Source organism: Sebastes umbrosus, chromosome 10 (assembly GCF_015220745.1).
Source record: "Sebastes umbrosus isolate fSebUmb1 chromosome 10, fSebUmb1.pri, whole genome shotgun sequence".
NCBI lineage: Eukaryota > Metazoa > Chordata > Actinopteri > Perciformes > Sebastidae > Sebastes > Sebastes umbrosus.
Window position 1 is genome coordinate 28,993,148 of NC_051278.1, and position 24,705 is coordinate 29,017,852.

General features: G+C 41.6%; 1 protein-coding gene across 4 annotated transcripts; it reads right to left on the reverse strand.

Annotated features, from left to right (window-relative positions):
- Window positions 1-5,191: 5,191 nt before the first annotated feature.
- On the reverse strand, window positions 5,192-24,113 carry eno4 (enolase 4). Of its 4 annotated transcripts, none has more exons than XM_037783370.1 (13): window positions 23,879-24,112; window positions 20,194-20,322; window positions 17,665-17,849; window positions 16,572-16,702; window positions 14,317-14,486; window positions 13,798-13,956; window positions 13,552-13,620; window positions 12,893-13,057; window positions 11,192-11,317; window positions 9,407-9,581; window positions 7,267-7,328; window positions 5,831-5,948; window positions 5,192-5,329 (listed from the first exon to the last, which is right to left on the reverse strand). In XM_037783370.1, exons 1-13 carry the CDS (start codon window positions 24,044-24,046, stop codon window positions 5,208-5,210), a joined length of 1,779 nt encoding a protein of 592 aa, XP_037639298.1. In that variant the 5' UTR covers window positions 24,047-24,112; the 3' UTR covers window positions 5,192-5,207. The 4 variants fall into 4 exon arrangements, with proteins under 4 accessions (XP_037639298.1, XP_037639299.1, XP_037639300.1 ...); XM_037783371.1 differs by having other exon boundaries at window positions 13,828-13,956; window positions 23,879-24,110; XM_037783372.1 differs by lacking the exon at window positions 12,893-13,057 and having other exon boundaries at window positions 23,879-24,113.
- Between the last annotated feature and the right edge of the window lie 592 nt (window positions 24,114-24,705).

Consider the following 24,705-nt stretch of genomic DNA (forward strand, 5'->3'; position numbering starts at 1 on the left):
GCCGTCCTGGCACAACTCAATAGTAACATGATATATAGTCTTTGAGGAGTCAGGAGGAGGAGTGGATCTGTTGTCTGTCTTCTTTCCCTCAGCAGAGACTAAAGCTTTCCCTCAGGACTAGGAACCTTTTGAGGCACTCATTGCATTTCAACCACAGGGACCAGGGTCTAGATTAAGTTCTGGGGACATCTTACCCCCCAAAAAAACCCTGGTCGGGGGGTAGTACTTTCTGAAAGTACAGGAACTTTCTGGGTGGGGTTCGTAGGGGTTGCTGATTGGTGAAAAACACACACCGCCGCTGCTTCAACCAGGGATGTCACGGTGAGGACATTTTCCCACCGATTAATAAACTTGTGACAACATCAGTGTTACCGATCACACTGGACATTTAACAAGATGACGCTCAATATATGTAGAGCGATTACATTGATCTTTAACATCGGATGGCTGAGTGTCTGGCCTCTCCGATCGTTCTTCTGCTGCGGGGCCACAGGTTTCCACCTGGGACTGCTCCGTCGTCTGCACAATGATTACCTCATTAATGTTATGGATCCCTTATAGCAGTGGTTCTCAAACTATGGTACACATACCACTGGTGGTACGCGTGCTCTCTCTAGTGGTACGCGATGGAATCTATAACTATTAATTCCTCTGTATTGATGCTTTCGCACAGTTACGCATGCACAATGATGCATACGCACGCTGTGTCTTGTTTCAGTTTGTTTTGGACCGGAGCCACGGTGAAGAGAAAAAAAAGCACTCAACAGCATGACGCTACTAAACCTGAGGGGGTTCACCCTATTTTTCCTTGATAAAGCGACACTGTGAACAACAAATCTGTGTTGAAATCAGCAGGAGAAGAGTTAGTAACGTTACCTGTTAGCAGCCGGTGAGCAGCACAGTCCTAACTGGCTAAATACCGGATACGAACGTTAACGGAGGTGCCATTCAGTTATTATTATGAGGCTTTCAAAGTCGGCTCAGGAAAAATGACTATTGACTATTGACTATTGAAAGTAAATTACAACGTCATCATGATGTGTTCAAATGTAATCTCGTAAAATGTAGTTTTGGGGAGAAACTTGATTAAATCCAGTTGTTAGAAGGTGGTGAATCAACTTCCCAGTATGAACACTCTAATAGCCCTTATTTAAATCATTATGTCCTAAAAGTTGCAAAATGCACTAATAGCTGAATCCAGAGTTATTTCCCTTCCTCCGTTCATGTGAATGAAACCCAGACCGAGGCTGGAGCGAGGGCTGGGAGGAGGAGTTAAAGGAAACGCTACTGCGCCTGCTCTATGGGCTCAACGGATAAGGAAGATCACCGGATGATCCGGGTACTTTATCACTCGGCAGTCGAGCCATTTTGGCTTCATGCTCCACTGAGAGACTCTCATAGGAATGAACGGGAGCCTCAGACGCTGTATCCAGTTCTCTCAATACATCCATGGTGTGACCGCACTGGAGGAACGATGAGGGGGGCGTGAAAATTTTAAAAATTCAAACATCAAGCCTCAGCGACGGCTCTGAACATCTGTGTGTACCGCTGGTAATAACCAGACTAATGAGGGTAGTTGATAATCTATCCATGTAGAATGTCGTAGTTACAATGACGTTGTTCAGCTGAGTTCAGAGCAGGAGCGATGTTAACTGCATTTTATCCACAATCCACATCTTAGACATGTTTTTAACAGCTGTTTTCCCTCATTATGTCATAATCATCCATCTGACAAAAAACGCTTTGTACTGTTGCTTTTGTCGTGAATGAAACCCCCTTGTGAGGAGCTGGTAGAGAAGGGGGGCGGGGAGATTGTAGGATGGACATGCGACCATCGGGGCAGGGCAGACGCGAGTTTAAATGTGAATTGGTCGCATACAGCCGGGCTGCACCGTGAGGTTTATTTATTTATTTTATTTCAACATTTTTTTAGATGAAATGGGCGGGCACACTGAACTGCCGGCTGCAAAAGTCAATGACCGGCTCAATTCCTTCCTCCGCCGTCCTCGAGCCTCCAGCCCGCCGAACTCGCTGATGTTTGATTGACGGACGGGACACACACCGCCGATGGAGACAAAACATGTAATTACACAAACCACGCTGTGTCCTTTTCTTCTCCCCGCGGCCCCATTCTCAGCTCTCCGTCTTCTCCTCCGTCATCGGCCGATAATGTTTTGTTGTTTTTGTATTCTTGTCCCTTCAGGGACCGGCAATTAGGGAGGTCCTTTTAGTGTATATGGGAAACACTTAATTTGACCTATTTTGTTAGTCATTTCATTTATTTTCCCAAACATTGTAATTGCCTGCCGGGGAGCCTCGGTTCGAGACGCTGCTGCTGTGTTGTGTCCGGCCTCAGTTTGTGTCTGCACGTTTCATTGATTAGGGGTTGTCAGTTTCAGCAACACTGAGTGCACGCTGCCAGCAAACCAAGAAACAACATTGATTGAAACTGGAAGAATTATCACATTCGTTATTTCATTTCTTTGCCTGACATTAAAGTAAATTACGCATTTTCATAACTTAGAAATAAAAAAAGAAATAAAAATAAAAAAGCTTCCTGTAGACCATGATGGCTTCAGTGAAACTGACGCGCAAAATAATAAAACAAATGTGTACCGGTCGGTTTTGTCTCAACTGGACCGACTATCAACATCTACGGTCTAATATTTCATTTCCAGCCTTAACAAGTTGAGCAGGACGGTTGTAGTGTCGGCTAGATTCTGTCTGTTCAACAGAAAAGAGCCGTGAATCAGGGAAAACTCACTTGACAGGCCCATTGATGCAGCTGTATGTGGCTGGTACACAAAGCACTTCCCACTGTATACAAGCAGCCTATTTTGTCTGTGCTGCAGGCCGGCCGGATGCTCCTCCGGGCAGCTCCCCTCCTGTCTTATTTCCTCCAGAACTGAGGAGCCATGAGAGGGGTCAGCGAGGGTTCTGACCGCTTACGAAGGGGTCTTTACCCCACACGTCCCAAACAGACAGGAGGCAGGCTTTGTTGGACAACACTGACACCACTCTGTGTGCGTGTGTGTGTGTGTGTGAGTGTGTGTGTGTGTGTTCTCTGGCATTTATCCTCCCACAGCTTCTTACAGCCTTTTCTTCTCTAGTTCTGTTATAGCACGGAGCTTCCACTGGCCAAATGAACACAATGAATCAAGACCCAGTTTGTCACTCTTGAATCAATGTGTTAACATATTGTATAGTTTGAGTATTGTCCTCTATAAATATGTGATTTCTTTTTTTTTTTTAAAGGTCCCATATTGTAAAAAGTGAGATATTCATGTCTTTTATATTATAAAGCAGGTTTAAGTGCTATATAAATACTGGTAAACTATCAAAACGTTCAATATACGGAGAAATACACACAGTCCGTATTCAGAAATTGTGCGTTTGAAACAAGCCGTTAGGATTTCTGTCCATTTGTGATGTCACAAATATACACTATTTAGACCATTACAGGGTTTTAAACGTAAACATTCTAGATGTGTCCCAGTTTGTTTCCTGTTGATGTGTATGTTAATAACATCAGCTGACAGGAAGTAAACATGGACCCAAGCTGTTGCTTAGCAACGCAATTCCATTGCAATTCCATTTAAATGCACTAAAATGGAGCATTTGAGACAGAGGGTGAGTACAGGTATATTCAGGCAGACAGTATGAGGAAAATAAAGTTTTTTTTTAACACTACAGCGTGTAAACATGTTCTAGTAGAAACACAAAATACAAGTAAGAACCTGAAAATGAGCACGATATGGGACCTTTAAAGGTATTCTAGATTAATAGTTCCCAACCTGGGGGGCCGGGAACATCTGAGGACGCGAGATGATTTACAGAATAGAGGAGGCATTTCTGCTAAACTTAAAAATTTCTTGTGATTTGAAAAGCAGAATTTGACATCTGCTATTATTCATATAAAATAATAATAATAAAAAATTATCTTACGGTTGAACTGGTCACAACCACATGTGCAAAATGTGAGAAGGGGATCCAAGTAGACAAAGCTTTATTTTAAAGGGTGGCATCACTGATCTGCATGCTGCTTCAGAGGACTTTTCTAAGTAACACTAATGAAGGCCAAAGGGTTGACACGAATGCAAATTAAAAGTTCAAAATATACAAGTGGGTGAATATATATATTCCGTGTTTTTCTACCTTGACAAACATACAAATTCAAAACTAATAGAAACTGAATAGTCTTCTTTTTTTCAATAAAAAATTGCGTAATTAATCAATACATACATTATTCATGAAAAACATGCTCTAAATAGTGGTTGCATGAAATAATGACCTTCACCAGCGGATCTCTTCTGTTTCCATAGTAGTGAATACTGAAGGCTGTTATGGCTCACGAGTGCTGCAATGTTTGGATATTGTTGTGGAGATGATTAATGATATATATATATATAAATATATATATATAAATATTAGGGTTGTCAATCGATTCAAATATTTAATCGCGATTAAGCGCATGATTATCCATAGTTAATCGCAAATTAATCACACATTTTTTATCTGTTCAAAATGTACCTTAAAGGGAGATTTAATTAAGTATTTAATACTCTTATCAACATGGGAGTGGTAAATGTATGTATATATTTATTATTGGAAATCAACTAACAACACAAAACAATGACAAATATTGTTCAAAAACCCTCACAGATACTGCATTTAGCATAAAAAAATATGCTCAAATCATAACATGGCAAACTGCAGCCCAACAGGCAACAACAGCTGTCAGTGTGTCAGTGTGCTGACCTGACTATGACTTGCTCCAAACTGCATGTGATCATCATAAAGTGGGCATGTCTGTAAAGGGGAGACTCGTGGGTACCCATAGAACCCATTTACATTCACATATCTGGAGGTCAGAGGTCAAGGGACCCCATTGAAAATGACCATGCCAGTTTTTCCTCGCCAAAATATATATATATATATATATATATATATATATATATAAACATAAGGTTATGTTTACTTCCTCTCTGAATAGCTTCATAATAATTTCTTTTTTTTTACCCCAGTTTTTAAATAAATCTGAATGTTAACACTAGTTAATGCATTTTGTTTATAATCAACTCAGCATGTTTTATGAGTGAAATGCGGACATGCAAGTGACGGATAACAGCAGAATGAAATGATGGAAGTGAGCTGTCATGCGGTAGCACTGACTTGAGACAGATTTGAGACCTTTTTTAAAATCGTTCCTATTTCGTGGATAAAACCGGCAGCTGGGAGCAGGCCGTGTCAGACGGTACACTCTCTGCAGCAGCGGACTGCTCCTGTGGTTTCTCAGTGAACAGCGGAGGGGGGCGCCTCTCCTCGGAGACTGTGGACGAGACAACATAATGAAACGAAGTGAGCGGACAAAAGCTGGACCACAGATGCCTCAGGTTACTGGACTGAAATGATGTTTGTGCAGCTGAAGCACACGGAGCCTTTTCACTCCGGTCTTCAGCGTGTCGTGTCAACGCTAACATTAAATACCAATAAACATGTTCATTCAACTTTTTTTTGACGGGAATTGATTACACACAGATATACTCATCCCTCATTAACCCTCCGGTGTCCCTGCCTGCTTTTTGGAAATGATGGATGGGAAAGTATTTGTCCCTGTGTGTAATTAGGTGGCCAATTAACAGATCCAAATGGGGGGTGGGGGAGGGGGTCATTCTTCCACCCTCACACACACAAATACACATTTGTATGATTCCTCACACACAGTTTCCTTTCACATCCATCTAGGGATTACTACCTCTCTCTCTCTCTCTCTGGCTTTGTCTGGCCTCCCTTTTCTCTGTCCGACGGGAGGAGTATAAAAAAAACCTACCCAGGATTCCCTGTTGGGCCAGTTCTTCCTCTATAGAAATCAGCCGGTTGTATTTAGTCATCCTCTCAGCACCGCTCAGACCTCCCAGTTTGACATAGTCCAGGCCCAGACCCACAGCCTGAAGGGAGGAGAGGAAGAACAACACTGGGAGACAGAAACCAGCAAGGGGAGAGGGGGACAGAAACCAGGACAGATTCCAGGTCTCTGGGGGTTCCACTGATGACGTTGCTGTTGTATTTAGACACTTAATGAAAGTGAAGGCTGGTAGGAGGAATGATCCAAGTTGAGAAGGCTGACCTAAGAAGTGGAGGGGATGTGATAGGGGCGTGTGTTTGTCGGTCATGGCAGCTAAAGGTTTAAGTTGGATTACAAAGTTCCTCCCCATGTTGTCATGCAGGGATACACTGCTAGTAATTAGGGCTGCAACTAATGATTACTGTCATTGGCCATGAATCTGCATACATGTTCTCAATTATAGGTTTGGTCTATAAAAATACCCATCACAATTTCCCAGAACCTAAGTTGACATATTCATATTCCTTTATAATCAGTATACAGTTTACTATCATAGAACATTATCAAGTACTCACATTGAGGAGCTGGAATCATTGAATTTAAAAAAAAAAAATCAATCAGAATCAGCCTTGGTATTTTGGTGCATAATAATGAACAGAAAGGAAAAAAGATAAAACAAGTACTGCAAAAGTAAAAAAAAAAAACATAAATAGAAAATGGAAAACTTTACAATAAAAAATATGGGAAAAATATGAAAAGAGCTGTTGTTGTTTAAAAAGAGGAGAATGGAATGTCCAATGATTCGAGTTGTTAACCTGAGGGATAATTAAAGGATCGTGTTTGTATTATTTTATCACTTTCTATAGTTCACTATGTCAGTCGGTCCCCAGTTTTTGCCCCTAGAAGGCTAAAATAAAAAAATAAAATTTGGCCTAAGAAGGAGGTTATGTTTTCACCGGCGTTGGTTTGTTTGTTTGTCTGTTACTGCTACACAAATACTGTAAATGTACTGTATACATACAAATGTGTATATCATTTAACTATTACAGTATTGTAGAGCATTTGACCTATTGTTGAAATGGGAACGTAAACAGCTCCGTGTGATACACAACAGCATTCAGCAGGACAAAGCTTACATTCTGGTATAGTACAGTCAGCTGTCAGTGTCAACAAAAAGTAGAATAAAACAGAGATTTGTGTATTTGAAACATTTCCAGGGTTGACCCATTTGTTGTCCCATCAAATAGTTGTGACAACAGCAATAACAGAGAAAGTTAAGTCTGTTTCGAAAAATGAGCCAAAGCGATTGAGAAAAACTGTGAACAAACACAATGTGGTGAAAAGATGCAGAACTGTTCTCTGATCAGACAAAACGACATGAAGCCGGAAACACAAAATGAAAGAGAGGGAATCAGACTTACTATATCTGACAAACAGTCGTCACTGCAGGGCTCACTGCACGTTGTTCCCATTAACACTGAACCTGGTGGAGACACACGCAAACGCACATAATCAGCACTGATAGCAAATACCATAAGCAATATTTCACAGATGAAATAAAAGAGTGATTTTGATATAGTTATATAAAGCTTCACTATGCATCAGCTGCTTCATTTCTGTGTCACCGTCAGCTGTTTGGCTATACCAGCTGACTAATATGACCAATCATATTCATGCAGATATACAGCTCAGCTATTAGAATGTAAATGTAAATCAGATTTTATCGTCACACATTGTATTGCACAGCACACCAGTCTCTGCATTTAACCCATCCTAGTATTAAGAGCAGTGGGCAGCCACTATACAGCACTAGGGGAGCAGTTTGGGGGGTCCGGTGTCTTGCTCAAAGAGGAGAACTGGCACCGTTCACAGTCCATACATGGCCCATGCGGGGACTTGAACCGGCGTCCCTCCGGTTCCCAAGCCAAGTCCCAACAGACTGAACTATCTCCGCCCCAAACATAACCTGACACTTCTCACTGTTACTCTGCTGCTACCTTCATGTCAACACTGTTTGCAGCTGCAGCCCCCTAGAAAACTAGACTTCTGCACCTCCTCACGGCTCTGTTTTCAGGCTTTAAAAAATCCAGCCCGTGACTGAAGACTTTGGCCAATCACAGGTCATTTCAGAGAGAGAGAGCGTTCCTATTGGCTGTGCTCCGGCTGGTGGGCGGTGCTTCGTATTTCCTCAAGATATAGAAAGGAGGCTGGGTCACACGTCATCAACGCATCATATCTCCGGGGGCTACAACATATGCGCATTCAAATCTAGAATGCACTTGCCGAAATTGAAGGCACCACCGCAGCTTCAGTTACACTGCTCATGTGTTATACTCCATACCCCAAAACCCATGTCCGCCCGTGACCCAGCCTCCTTTCCATAGGCCTTGAAGAGATCTCAACATGGCTGCTGGGTCACAAACTTTCTCATTTTACAGCTAAACAGTACACTACAAGATGATTGTGAAAACATTTGAGGAGAGAAATAGGCATTACAGTAACAGAATATTGATTCATATTTTGATCAGCGCTGCCTAGTTTGACCGTTTGGTCGGAGTTTGTGAGTGATTGACTCGTGGCTCTCATAGACGGCAGCTGGACGGCAGACTCCAGATCAGCTCTGACTGCTTGTTTTCCTACAGTCTGTTAAATCTTGCAGATGCCGTTAGGAGCACCTTGAGATCATATTTCCTCCATTTCTACTCACTGCAGCTTCAACTAAGATTTATTGTTCATGCATGTTTATTAAAGAGAGATTAGTTCTCCAAACAGAATCCTCGTTGCGGCTCAGATTCTCTGAGAGCTTTCTCGAACAGCAGAGCCTTTTTTTCCGAATCTAACCGCACAACCATTTGCTATAAATGGTTAATTCCTTAACACAAGTGTCCCCGACCTATGTGGAGTAGAAGGCAAACACTCTAATGTGAACAAAACAACAAAACAGCCCACGCTCCTTCTCGTGAGTTTGGCTGGGTTATTACTGAGTTCTACGCCTGCTCTATATGAAAAGCGTCTCGAGATAACTTTCTGTTCTTCTTATTTGACGCTTTACAAAAATAAATTGGATTGAACTCACTCTGCCACACCGTACACAACAGCTCAAATATTGAATTTAAACAGGTACTGAATGCACATGAGTTTTATTTTGAATGTAGGAGGAGGTTGGGGAGGTGGAGGGGGTTTAAATTACTGGTAAGCAGTGGTGGAAGCAATGTGATGTACAGTCAGTATATTCCAAACTTATTTTACACAAATTTATCTAGTAACTGTTCTGTATTTCCTCAATGAACTGTGAGCACTGGGTGTTGACGTGTTGATGTTCTGTTTTACAAACAGTTTCAGCCTGAGACATCATTAGTGTTTACCTCCACCTGCTCCTGACGAGGATTTGAGTCAAACTGAAAAGCTTGAAAAGCAAATGTGCTTCTTGTAGAGCCAGAAAGTCAAAGAATTCTGTTTCTGGAAGTTGAGTTGAGCAGTATTGTGCCACCTTACAGCAGCACTGCTATCTATCCCCACCCAGTTTCTTCTCCTCTACCCCCACCTCAGTGGATCTGTTACCTTGGTGCTCAGATGTGATGCAGATCAAATCACTGACTGTCATCTCATCAGAGTGTTTTAAGATGTGACCGCTGACTCCTGGAAGGGGCGGGGCCTTTGACTTGTACGTGATGTCAGAGAGCAGCGAGCACGAATCTCCGATCACGTTGCTCAGCTTCTTCCACTGGTCTATGTCCTTACAGGGCACAAGAACAAGGATACACATTTGAGCATAGAACATGCTGCACAAATGATCAGACATATGTATAAAAACCCATACCTTCCAAACACACATAAACAAGCGTACACACACACAAAAATCACTGCTCAAACCATATTACTATTGGAGTTTCCTTGGTTCTACACCTGCTTGTCATAAAAGTTTGCACATCTTGAAAAACATCTGTCGGTGACACTAATAAAGCTGGGCGTACACTGTCGATTTTAGAAATGTTGTTGTGTAACTCCTGCTCCTACTGTACAAGTAGATTGTTTGCGATGTGTAAAGCCAAATCTCACGATTAATGTGTTCACATCATACGGTTCGATCATCAGCCACGACCTGATGGATACCCAAAGTGTGCCAAATCTACCTCTTTAAAGGGAATCTGGCTCTAAAATACTACTGATATCCACTACAGGAGGCTATGTGCACACAATGGAGCCTTTGGCCATGACATTTACCCTGTGCATCATCACATTCTACCATTGTGCACACTATAAAAATCAATAAAAACAACTAAATTGTATAATTTTGACCAAGTAATATGATCAAGTTAAACTTAGATAATAACAAATAAGATCAACAACAATGTAAATCAGGTGGTGATCAGTTGCTCCTCTCTTTACCCAACTGTCCAAGTCATACAGCTGCAGATGTGATGATACAAGTCGATCATAAATCTTTGGCCTATACGGTGTTCTGGTACCAAGTGCACTTATGCTATTGCCAATCCATGACTAGCACAGAAGTCAAATAACAAAGCACCACTCAGGTTCAGATAGGGCAGGCCGTTCCTCCAGCTTTCTTCATCGTTGCCCATGTGGACATTGAAGTTCCCCTTTTGAAGGACTCCACCCAGAGACTCCAAGAAGGCTGGATACTCCAAAGTGCCCCTCTTGCTCTCCGGGAAGAACTCCAACACAGCGGCGCTCAGTCAGGGGCTTGTGACTACCCCCACGCCCCCACCCATTGCCTGTCTCCCTGGGCGACTCCAGAAAAGGAGAGAGTCCAGCCCCTCTCCAGAAGTTTGGTTCTAGACCCAGTGCCATGTGTAGAGGTGAGCCCAACTTCAGCACTACAGCTCTGGCTACTTCTCTGCTGGAGAGTGACGACCCTACAACCAGTCTGCGATGCCAGGGGCAGCACGCCTAGGTCCCCACCCAGCTGATATCGAACCTGACCCCAATGTCTGTCCCTGCAGGCGGTGGGTCCACAGGGCTGAATACTGTTTATATACGAAAACTAAAGTTGTTTACTGTAAATTAAGGAAGTCCACATCTGTAACTATGACAACTTGTCATATGTCAGAGTAGAATAGACTGTTTTCGGGATGGAAAGAAGATTATGAATATGATGTTTTTTTCTAGCTTTCAGAGCCTGACAGACAAACGTGCCCTATCTAAACATGACCTTTTCCTGTATTTTCAAGTACAACACTTTGTTCGAGCCCAATTCCCATCTTTTCTACATGCACCCCCCCAAATTAACTTGCTAATATTGTCTACAATATATAAACAATATATTTCTATATACATGATATTGGACATATTGATGAAAGAACGATAATAATAATTTTGACTCACCTCTCTCCTAAATGGATCGATTAAGGCCACCACTGCTGGGTATTTGCTGATGAGGGTTTGGTACATATCAACTAATTCATCTGGAGACTTCAAAACTCCGGTTGCAATTTCATACTTTCCTTTAGACTGAGGGGGAGAGGAGAAGCAAACTGATTAGATTCTCTTCGCTGTCTCTATCAGCTGTGGGCCTACTGCTATGCTGTATTTGCATGTGAACTGACCTTGTCAGCTGTGTGCATATAGAACTGATGGTAGCACTTTCTATGATGTCCATACTACATTGTGAACATACTTATAATGCAATATAATAATAAATATTTAATAATGCTATCTATCTATCTATAGAAAAGATAAGAAAAAATTACGAGAATGTTGCTACATGAGGCCCATAGTGTATCATAATTCTCATAGTTGCAATACATTATAATCTTTTTATGATGCATTGTCATCATTAGTGAAATGCTCATGTTCATCATCATCAAAACATGTCAAATTAGAGTCCTCAGTTTCTGTAATGACCTGTTAAACAAATACAAAACAAATACGGACTTTACAACATGTTGCGTATTGCTCTTGCATAGAATTTATGATATTTGTTTCACTTTACTTAAAGCAAACAATGACCACTTAGAGTAACTTAATAATAATCACATTATCAGTGATTGTAATGCATTATAAAATATAAAATTGTCATTGAGTAAGCAGCAATTATGAATTATTATGATACTTGACTTTATAAGTCATTATAAAATGTTTTATAATATCTTATGATTATTGTTATAACGCATTATGAATATTTATGAGTGCCTATAACTATACAGAGCTATATGTAACGGATAATGTACAGCGAGCCCGACAGGGCGATGCCGCCGACACGAAGTGGAGGGGTCTCTCTTTCACAACAACGACCGGCTAGCTGTACATTATCCCGCTTATTACACTGCTACTTACTGAAGAAATCAATATTTTGACACATAAACGGTCCTCCAGAGTCCGACATCAGAACTGCGCCCATAGCAACGGTCTGTTATACATAGCAACGGTCTGCTATACGTAGCTACGGTCTGCTATACATAGCAACGGTCTGCTATACATAGTAACGGTATGCTATACATAGTAACGGTCTGTTATACATGGCAACGGTCTGTTATACATGGCAACGGTCTGCTATACATAGCAACGGTCTTATACATAGCAACAGTCTGTTATACATAGCAACGGTCTGCTATACATAGCTATGGTCTGCTATACATAGCGACGGTCTGCTATACATAGTGACGGTATGCTATACATAGCAACGGTATGCTATACATAGCAACGGTCTGTTATACATAGCTACGGTCTGCTATACATAGCAACGGTCTGCTATACATAGTAACGGTCTGTTATACATAGCAACGGTCTGTTATACATGGCAACGGTCTGTTATACACAGCAACGGTATGCTATACATAGCAACTGTCTGCTATACATAGCAACGGTCTGTTATGAAGAAATTACAGACTGCAGAACGCCGTGATTGACCAATCAGAATCGAGTATTCAACACAGCCGTGTAATAAGCAGATCGTAATGCATTAGAAGTATGTTTATAATGCATTATAGACATGGGCGTCATAGAAAGTGCAACCGAATTGATTTACACAAGGACTCCAAACACCTTGGCTGACATAAAGCCAGCTACTCCCTTTCATCTACTTACATAGTCCATTAACTCAGGGGCAGCACAGTTCAGCGCCAAATGGATCTCTGTTCCCAACGCCAGTCCAAAGTTAGCGCAAGCTTCAGTGATCAGATCTAGAGGCTGCTCAGGACGCTCGTAGGTCACAGCCGGCGCTCCGCTGTCACACAGCATTGCCTGGGCGGCCTTGGAGCAAAGACACGGTTCACCTCGTCAACAACATGGATTGTGCTTAGCTGAAGCTACATGTGAATGACAATTGTTAAGTATCCATTCATAGGTTTGAATGAGACGGTTGCCCTTGCAAGATTATTAGAAGACGAGTTTGTACATCCACTCTCTTCACTGTTCACATTATGAATGTTAAGGCTACGGGTCATTGAACAATGCAGGAAATAACTCAGAGTATACAGTACAAATCCTGCATGAAGGAAAAGGTAAACAGTAGAAGTATTGAATGCTTTAACAAGCATTTCGACCTGCCTCCAGGTCTGCATACCTGAGTTAATTTGAAGATTAGCCATGAAAAAGGAAAACAAATCTCCCTTTTTGTATACAACTTTTAGGAAAGCTCTGTAACAGAAAAAGCCTTGAATCCGGCCTTCATCTTTTACATTATGTGCTCTCATAAAGCCTGTGTGAACCTATTCTTACAGTGAATAAATTGCAATGTCCCTCACCCCGGCTTTTGTTGAAGAGTTCATTATTCTCGTCATCTCCTTCTGTAACTCAAGGGTCATTGTGATGATCTGTTAAAAGAAGTTCACAGTTCGGTGAGTTTAACAACCGCTATAGTGAGAATTGAATACGGTAAGAACTGAGGTGCCTTACCAATAATAAACCACATCATAGCAACAACAAAGGAAGCAAAAGAACTTGCACAAAGAACGCTAACTTTATATAGCGAACAGGTCTATACAAACTACCAACGGATAGAACACGTGAGTGGTGAGTACTTGTTTGACTCGTTGTCCAGCTCTGGGGATCAGGATGACTTCCTCCAGTAAACTCAGCTTTCCAGGAGAAGTCTTTCCGCAGCTCAGCAAAGTTACCAGAGAGACCGGCATGTGAAACTGTGTCGGAGCCTGAATAATAAAATGGTTGAAGACATCATTAGCTCCCAGTGTCGTGTTTGTGTGAATATGTGTGTTTGTGCTTTGTTCAATTCTATTTATTTCTATATGGCGTCAAATCATAAAAGAACTTATTTCAACACACTTTTTATGTAGAGCAGGTCTAGACCGTACTCTATAATTTTAGAGACCCAACAAGAGATTCCCCCATGAGCATGCACTAGGTGCTACAGTGGCAAAACTCCCCTTTAACAGGTAGAAACCTTGGGCAGAACCCGGAGGCATCTGCCTCGACCGGTTGGGTTGAGAGAGAGAGAGAAAGAGAGATGCACAGCAACCACAATACTAGCACAGCAGCTTGCGTGGTCTAACCTCTGTGTTCTTCAGAGCTGTTATGTATTTGTAGAGAGGGATACCAAGTATTTTTGCCCCAGTTTTGGCCACAGCCAGAGACACCGAGCCGATGGCCGAGCTCCCAGGCAAAACCGGTTCCGATGGCTCTGCTGGAGGAAAAGGCTTCTCTGCAGCGCTGCTCTTTTTGCCTGCGATGTAAGCAACAAAAAGACAGACAGTTACACACTAGGACACAGATATTCATGTGACAGAGGGAGTGTGAATGCACATTTTGGGCTTCCAGGTGATGCCCTTTATAGAGCAACTTAAATGAGCAACAGACAATAAGATAAATCTCCTACGCAGGGAAACTGTCACAGCAGCAAAAGAAAGTATAAGAACAGATGTGTAGTATAGATCCATTCATCCATTAGCTACAACTGCTTATCCTTTAGAGGCTCATGGGCATACTTGCCAACCCTCCCGATTTTCCCGGGAGACTCACGTTTTTCATCGCCCTGTCCAGGGTCCTCCCGGGGTCACAATTCTCCTGTATTTCTCCCGGTTTATGACAAATTTTCACACTTTTTTTCCTTTTCGTTATCTCAACTTGTTTCTAGAACTGAACAGCGTGTATAATCCCTACTGTTTCCACCCGGACGACAATACAGCTACACCAACTGTCGTTTCCCGGCGGAAGAGAGCAGTCTATGATCGCGACACAGCGCAGTTTGAGCTCATGTTTAAGCTCATGTTTAAGCTGCGCCCAAAGTTGGGCTTTGCTTGACGCAGCGAAAAGCCGTCGTGGCGCGACGCAAGCCTGGAAATAACGGGTTTCAGAGGACAGTGGTGCCATTGTCGCACTGTGCCTGAAAGGACCTTCAGCGAAATGGAGAGTACTAAGAGAAAGAAATACTCAAGCAGGAGCAGAAATACATAAAAGCAGATGAATATGAGTTTATGACAGAGATTCACACGCCAAGTTCACACCAGAGGGGGGGATTATTCAGTTTCCCCTCCTGGGAGTTAATGGTAAAATCAAAAGTTTAACATAAAAATGCTGTTGCATTGCAGTTATAAAGTCACCAGAATGCAGGAAACAAAGACCCCCCATGTTGATTTTAAAATCCTCCCTTTTCTTAAGTTCTCAAGGTTGACAAGTATTGTCATGGGGGTAGAAGCGGGTTACACCCTGGACAGATTGCCAATTAGCCACAGAGCTAACTCAGGAACTACACCATCCAGTTTTATCTAAGTGAAGGAACATGTCATCCAATGCAATGGTATGGCAAATTTATCTGTTATTTTTAGTTCAATAATGGAGCTCTGCCATGTTCAGACCTGGTATTAAGATGCAAAATAAACACGTAGTAAACACATGGCTAATACAGCAGACGATGTAATATTACAGGAATGTCAGTAGTAATATCGGGAATTCGGGTACATTTTATTAACATTTTTATAACATCAAAATATAAAGTTATTGGACACCGCTGCCTTTGCCAGACAATAGCAGGGTACAACGCTTCAGAGAGTGGGGGATGAGAGAGAGCGGGAGGGCGGGCGGGCGGGCAGTCGGGTATCAGCTCCATGCAAAGGAGCGGAACAAAAACACAGACACATCTCCAACAGTATGATAATAATGCACTTCCTGTTCCAAGTCTGATAGTCTGCAGATATGTAGCCTATAGATAAGGTATATTTTAATAAAATAGAGTTGCACCGACAGAATTCAGTAGAGCACAGAGGCTGTTTCTATGCTGCGAGGCAGACAGGCGGATCCCAGCAGGACGTCAGTTGAGTAGGCGGTCCTTAATGTGGCCCAGGACACATTCACTACACACTGCTAAAAGAATGTGGCCATATGTGGCCCAGACCACCTCTGAATGTGGTCTGAAAGATCCGATCTCAATGCGTACTCAATGGGTCTTGAGTGTGTTCACACCTGTACTTAGAGCTGTCCACTTGTGATCCGTTCACTGAGGACGCATGGTAGTACCAGGTCTGAACAGGGCCTGAGACACAGAAGAATAACATATATATGGCTTTGGATATATACTGGAAATACGTGTTAGCAGGACACATTTACTGCTGTCTTTTGTCTTTTTATGGGATTTATTGAAAATAATCCAGCACCATCCTTTACATCTCCAGAAGAAAATCTATTCGTCACTTCAACTCAAGCAAACACACAGGCTTGTTTAGGTTCATGCTGTGGATGCTGATAGAGAAATTGTGATATTGATACCAAACACTGAGGAGCAGTACTGTTGGACAACTAGTTGCTACCCTACCTTTATCAACATTCTTCTTGTCTTTAGTCAGTGCAGGAGAAGACGGCACCACGTCAGGCTCACTGGGTGAATCCTCCTGCTCCTTGTTCCGGATGTCCTTCTCCTCCAGGTAGCGGGCCATGAAGAAATTGCTGCAACAATTACAGAACACAAAATTACATCTCATCTGTAACTGGTTCTTCATGGGGCGAATGCAATAAGACAGCAAATGAATGTGTATAAGTGTGTAAGTACTAACTATTTGTACTAAATATTTAGTACCCAACCTCACTTAATAAGGAGATGCCACAAGGTTCTGTGCTCGGCCCATTATTGTTTACAATCTACATAAACAATATTATTGCTCCTGTACAGACTTATAGTATCCATTTCTATGCAGATGACACAGTATTGTAGGCAATTATTTTTTCCAACTCAAGCCAAGTCTACAGTCTGCCTTCAATGCGTTTCATTACAGGAGACAGATATCATACTCATTACTGTGTACTATAAAATAGTACATGCATACATAATATAATTATGTTGGTGTGTTAACCTTGTAGTTAATGATTAAGATGATGGAATTTCAGATTAATGTGAATTAGTGTTGCTAAGTGCATGAATTCTGTAATTCCAACATTTCTAGTGCACATTTATAAATAATGGTTAAGTGTTTCAAATGAACTTGTTAGTCATGTGACACTGGGCTACTCAGGAATTGAAGCAGCTCCACGAATAGATCCAATGAACATGAAATTTGACTATTTTATGAAAAATAGTAAAGTATTTTTTCTCCCAGAATTTATTCTTGTCATAATATAAAAGCTTCTCCAGCAGCATTTATTACCAAACAGACCAACATGTTCCACTGAAACTAGTAACTTTTGAAAGCAGGCTGACCACCACAATTGAATGTAAGTTTCCTTACATTCAATTGTGGTGGTCAGCCCAAGACGTTTGGAAGAATATGAAATGTACAGTAATTATTATTACAAAAAACAGCACAAAAATCTCAATTAGATGGAGTGTGGAGTATTTGGAAACAGATGAGCAATTCAATATCCCTCCAGAGATGAAACCCTCCACAGTAACTTGAATGACATTTGAACTCTACCTGAGTGTATGGTCAATATCTGATTGGTCACAGGGGTTTTGTCCCTTCAGCATGTTGTTCAGAGGTCCATTGATCCACTGGGCAGCAGTCATCACATGGTCAGCCCTCTCCTGACTCTTTGCTTTCCAGTCCACCGATGTCTCCTTCGGCCCAAAGAGGCTGGAGACAGCAGCTGAGGACATGCTCTGAATACCGAGACAGGGAAAAAGTTCTTCAAAAGGATAACGACAAGCTATTTGCCACAAAATTGTTACAGTTTATATGAATTCTCAACATCCGAATGAGTTCATATCTGCTCTCTCCGCCTCATCCTTCCTTATCCACAACATCCTTCTCTCTCCACCCCCTTCTTCTCACAAGAACACCCATCATTACACATTACTGTTAATGCTGCAGACTGACAATGGGTCCCTCCATGATCCTAGAGCACAGCTGAGTCCTACTTGATAAACTATAAAACTTGATTCTTTGATTGAAACAGCATATCTGATGTGTTTGGGTTGTACTGGATTGGCTGCTTTTGGATTCTGCATGTAACTTCTGGAAGTAACCCAAAACCAAAAATCACCTTTGACTAATTCTTTTAAACAATGATATTCAATAGATATACTCTATTCTTTTTTTGGGACAATTTGCTCAGAAGGGCAATAAATCGGGGAGGAAGGGGCTCTAATTTCTGCATCATTTGTAGACTTACAGTATATGATCATGTTTATGTCCTTGTTTGTCTTTGACAGTCTACGATGGAGCATGACAGGACATTCAGTGTGCTTTGTACAGCTTGGCCACCAAGATGACTGAATTGATACGATTTTTACATAAAACTTAATCTTCAAAAGACTGAGCATCACCATATCACTGATATGCTGCAGCTTCCGACTTCATTGAAAGTTCTACTTGTCTTTTGATTCTATTGATATCATGAAAATGAGCGAACTACATGTCTCCCTCACCGAATTTAAAACTTCTTTTAGATAAACTCACATAAATCAGACGTTATTATCACAGGTTCAGAATCTCCAGTTAGTCGCATTTCCATACGCTAAGGTTCCTTGTCTTCCAACATAAAGCTCCATCGCAAAAATCTCAGTGACAAGCTGAATTCAACCTTCATGTGATTTCTGTCCAATCCTGTTTCTTTCGCCTTTGTGGCATTTCAAAAAAATTTGATCGTTTTTATCTACAAAGCAAAAGTGTAATGGCATGCTTTTATATTACATGTAGATTCCTGCAGCTCTCTATAATGCTGCCAACACAACCTTCCAAAGCTTCAGCTGCTTCACACTTTTGAAGACTACTAGGTTTTTGTTAGTAGTTCCCAGGTCGAGACTCTAGGACGATCTGCTGGAGGATATCAGGCAAACTAGCTCTTTATCTTTTAATAAACCTCACTTATAAACACATTATTTTAGAATAGCTTTCTCTTAAATAATTTTTAATTCTGTGCTTTTCAAGTTGTTATAAATCTTATTTATTTATATTTTAATACACTATACAATACGGGTGTAAGAAAATATCGGAAATATCACGATATTTTTTTGTGATACTGTCGATATTTAATTAATAATTTTCATTCAAAGATTAACTAAGTATATATTTTATTTCATTTGCAAAGAGATGCTCCCTTTTGGTTACAGGGACTGTGAGAAATGTGAATGCAGATCCCACTGTTCTGATTGCATAAAAAAGTTTTTACTCATATTTTATGCATATAGTCGTGTGTTCTTTATACCATGACAGCTTTCCTAAAATTAGATTTTTAAAAAATGTAATATACCGCCCTTCTTACAGTATCGCAATATATTGAACCCCTGTATCATGATATGTATCGTATTGCCAGATTCTTGGCAATACACAGCCCTACCATACAATGCATATGCTGTATCGATAGGGTCTAAGGACAGAAGGTGTCATATGATTTGTGATATTGGGACTTATAGACTGGATTTGACTAAGACATTATAATTGTTATTATCTATCTTTGGCACGAAGGGACCTGCTCCTCCTGATAATGAAGTTATATTAGCACTAAGTATTACTGTTGAGTAAAAGCGTTGATGCATGCCTATTGGCTAGACCATAGTTCTGTGCCCTCTGTGACCTCAGCGTGACCTTGGTTCACGGTGTCACATCTCATCTTTCTGGCTTATGTGATACTGTAAAAACTGAAATGGCAAGGGTCAAGGGTCATGGGCTGTTTTCTGATTGCTACCGTCTTTGCTCCCTTCTCGCCTCCAGCTGCCTCTTCACATCAGCCTACGGCATGTCTGAAGAGGCCCCGTGCGCTCATTTCAGACCATCAGCACATCACTAATGAATCACATCTCCTTTGTTAAACCTTTATTTGTTCAATCTTTACGCTTACTGCATACACTGAACTGAATATCCAGAATCTGCCACACGAGCGATCGTCAGCCACAGTCCGAGCAGGAAGCTATTAGTTGATCTGTTGAAATCTTATCGGACTATAGTGCTGATTTTTACAAGGAAGGGTTGTGTCTGTAGCCAAATGTTTGTGATGAGTTTTACCGTGTCCTTGTTCCAGACGACGCAGAAGACTTCTGCCTCAATGGATAGTTGTCCTCTTGCATCATAAACCTCCCTTCCCTTCAGGCTGCTGATCCTTGGTGGTGCACATAGGTTTCTAAAGTAATTAGCCTAGAGTGACAGTTAAGGGTTAAAGAAATTAGGTACATTTTCTCCAGAACTTATTTAAAGTTATGTGATTCTTTCAGCCTCGTGTGTTTTCAGAACTCTTGCCCTTGAAAAGCAGGCACTTAACAAAATTTAGATCCATCTAAGATGTGTTTAAAACTGCTACAGATACAAATATTTACCTTATAAATATTTACATATTCAGCTTAAATACTTTATACTATTACAGTCAGGGATATTTGTGCAAAATGTTGTTTTTAACTCATCATTCACCAAGGACAAGCTGCAGTAGGTAGAAATGGAGCAAATATGATTAAAAAACGGTCAATATATCCTGACAGTAGTGCATGAGACAGGTATTCTGAAAAAAAATCATGTGCCTCTGTGTCCTCCGGTGGTCCTAACGGCATCTGCAAGATTTCACTGACCGGAGGAAAACAACCAGTCAGAGGTGATCTGGAGTCTGCCGTCCAGCGGAGCCGGCTGTCAATCACTCACGAACTCCGACCAAAATGGTCAAACTAGGCACAATGATCAAATATGAATCAATATTCTGTTACTGTAATGCCTATTTCTCTCCTCAAATGTTTTCAGAAACATCTTGTAGTGTACTGTTTAGCTGTAAAATGAGAAAGTTTGTGACCCGGCAGCCATGTTGAGATTTGTTGAGGAAATACCAGGCACCGCCCACCAGCCGGAGCACAGCCAATAGGAACGCTCTCTCTCTCTGAAATGACCTGTGATTGGTCAAAGTCTTCAGTCACAGGCTGGATTTTTTAAAGCCTGAAAACAGAGCCATGAGGAGGTGCAGAAGTCTAGTTTGCTCTCAGAACACTTGATTAATATGGAATTTTTTTTACTGAATGATGCCAAAAAAATACTGTCTACTGCCACTTTAACACACACACACACACACACACACACACACACACACACACACACACACACACACACACACACACATATTCTCATACAACTGATTGCTGCTTGGGTGATCTGTGTTGCATTTAAAGTAAACAGCCCCCCAAAAAAAACCTTCCTCAAAAATGAAGGAAACTCTTACAAGAGGTCAAAATCACAATAAAAGTAGATTTCTTTTCCATTTTGCTTAAAATATTGATTACCAAACTATTAATATGTGTCATACGATTATGATTAGACTGATTAGAAGTCATTGATGACTTGACATGACAGAGCTTTTGGACTCAATTCTATTCTATTTTATTAATTTTTAAGACCTGAATATCCCATTACAGAAACTCTGGTATCACAGAATTGCAGCCTCTTAAACGATGTGCTCTTAAGATCAATATGTGTGTAGATTTTTAATCTAACCTTGCACTATACAGCTGATTCATTCATTCACTTTTCCTGAGTAGCCTATGTAATGTTTCCCCTTAAAAAACATCCTTCCTTCCCTTCCCGGCTTGTCCTGTCCTTTCTGACCCAGAAACAATAGTGTGAGAAGGTAAAAAATGAAGCAGCTTGAAGGTCTCATTAGGAAGCACTGTCCAAGGAAACACAAGAGACTGCTATCAGGAAGTATTCTTAATGTCACATTCATTAATGCCAGGTAGCATTCTGTAAAGCTACACACTGGCTAGCAACCAGCCATGGCTGACATGTGGAAGGAAGTTTTGAATAACAATATATAATATAACAATTAAACATTTAATATATCTGATAAAAAAAGTTGTAAAGACAGAGGGTTACATTTTCCTATTTGCTTCATATCTCTTGTTGTTTTTGTTTTTTTAACTTAAATTTGAATTGTCACATACATGAAATTTGACCTCTGCATTTAACCCTTGCTAAGCATGTAGGAGCAGTGGGCTGCTATAAAGCGCCCGGGGAGCAACTTGCGGTTCAATGTCTCGCTAAAACTGCAATGGGGGCAGCTGTGGCTCAGAGGGTAGAGCAGGTTCTATCGATCGGAAGGTCGGTGGTTTGATCCCCGGCTGCTCCAGGTCACATGTCAATTTGTCCTTGAGCAAGACACTTAACCCCAAATTGCTCCCGAAGGCATAGCCATCGGTGTGTGAATGAGTATTTGGATTAGATTCTGATGGGCAACCTTGCCAACTTAGCCTCAGCAGCAGCCTCTGCCATCAGTGTATGAATGGGTGAATGTTGACATATAGTGTAAAGCACTTTGAGTGATTGGAAGACGCTATATAAATGCAAGTCCATTTACCATTTAAACGTGCAGTAGGCAGAACGTTTTTGGCATCATTGGGCAAAAAATTCCATAATAACCTTTCAGCATATTGTAATTCAAGTGTTCTGAGAGAAAACTAGACTTCTGCACCTCCTCTTGGCTCTGTTTTCAGGCTTTAAAAAATCTAGCCCTTGACTTTGGCCAATCACAGGTAATTTCAGTGAGAGAGAGAGAGCGTTCCTATGGCTGCCGGGTCACAAACTGTCTCATTTTACAGCTAAACAGTACACTAAAAGATGTTTCTGAAAACATTTGAGGAGAGAAATAGGCATTACAGTAACTTCGTTTGGTCGGAGTTTGCTGAGTGATTGACAGCCAGCAGTGACCGTTATATAAGAATAACTTTTCTCAATCATATTTGCTACATTTCTATCCCCTGAAGATTTAATTAAGCTAACCTGGCTGGTTAAATCAACTGGTGGAGTGTAGGTTGAAGTAGGCTGGAACATAGGCTAGGCTATATTCTGTGTCCATGGTGGTATATTGTTTTATGTTATTTATACCCAGCCAACATGGTTATGTGGGCCCCACATGGGTAATGCTGGGGGTACCTGGGTACCAAGTGGGTATGAGCCCAAAATGGGCATCTTATCTGGGGCCCACTTGGATCAACTAAGTACGGGCTCCCCATGTGGGCTACCCAAGTGGGTTATAGGTTGGTCACTAATGGGAAATTAGTGCATGGGCTCAGAATGGGCAACACAAATGGCGCCCACTTGAGTCAACTAAGTTGGTCCCACATGGGCTCCCCATGTGGGCTACCCATGTGGGTCCTAGTTGGGTCACTACTGGGAAATTAGTGCATGGGGCCAACATGGAAACTGTGGACAAACCCGCTTACAACCCATATTTCAGGCCATGTAGTCCCCATGTAGTTCCCACATAGAACTTAAACCTGGGGCCGTGATGGGTTTTGGTTTATGTTGCCCAGATTGGGCCCATAAAACACCCATTGTAATCCTGCATGAAACCCACAAGGGCAATTGGCATGAGGCCATTATGGAACCTGCGAACAATCCCATATAGGGCCCATTTTTCAGCCAATTTACTGCCCACATGGGCTCCACATACAGATGTTGGCGGGGTAAAACAGAACCTATCTATGGGTGGTTCATGCATTTCTGTCAAAATACAGACATTCTTGAAGCACTTGAACGCAGCACTCGCGCCTATAGGCTCCTGGTAAAGAGCAGGTAAACAGCTATCCTATAGGAGTGCATCAGGACACGTGGTTAGCAAAGTAGCCAGTTAACTGTTGCTGTCCATAAATGTAGATAGCTAACGTTAGCGTTAGCATAACTTTCCTCGCAGCTGTTTCCGTAAACAAAGCGCTCCCGTTACCAGGTAACCGTGCAGGTCGGCGGGCCGGTGGAGGAGCAGCTGGTTCAGAGCTGTCTCTATCTGCTGCGGGACTCCGTTCAGCCGGTAGAACTCCGCCGCGGCGTGCTGAGCGTCGTAGTTCTGCTGCTCGTCCTGAGGAACACGGCTCACTAACCCTCGGTAAGACATATTGACCAGGTGGCACCGCTGTCCTCTGCAAGCCTTTGTGTGTTGTCTGTTACCATGGAAACAACCCATTCAAGTGACAGCAGGGAGCGCAGGAAATCAGAGTGACGCTGCTTCCGTATTTATTTGCCATCTCATGAATTAAAAACTGGATATTTAGAATGGATAATGCCTCTATGCGTTCAATGTACATGTGTTTATTGACCATGCACGTTGTGGAATGTCCTGATGACCTCTGTGACCCACTGCAAAGTAAAAAAATCAATTAGGCTATTTAATTATCAACAGTGAATGATGATGTTTAACCAACCAAACTGTGGGCCTGTGTGTGTTTGTGGCTGTGATGTGTATGAAACAAGCTGCCTGGGCGGGAGAAACATATCCCCAAAAAAAAGTAGTCTATATAGTAAAAAAAATAAAGAAATAGAGAACCACACATACACACACACATATTCTAATGAGGTCAAAACATTGAAAATGAATTAATTAGTTTGGGTCTGCCCAGAATTTAAACATTGAAAGTGTATGTGCAGCCTGTTGATGAGACTGACCTCTGCCTGTATCACAAGCAGTGCTACTTCTCAATGAAAGGCTACTTCAGGCGTCTTCCTCTATAGCTGGTCTCTGCAGCCCGAAAGCACGATGGTCTGCTTGCTGGAAAC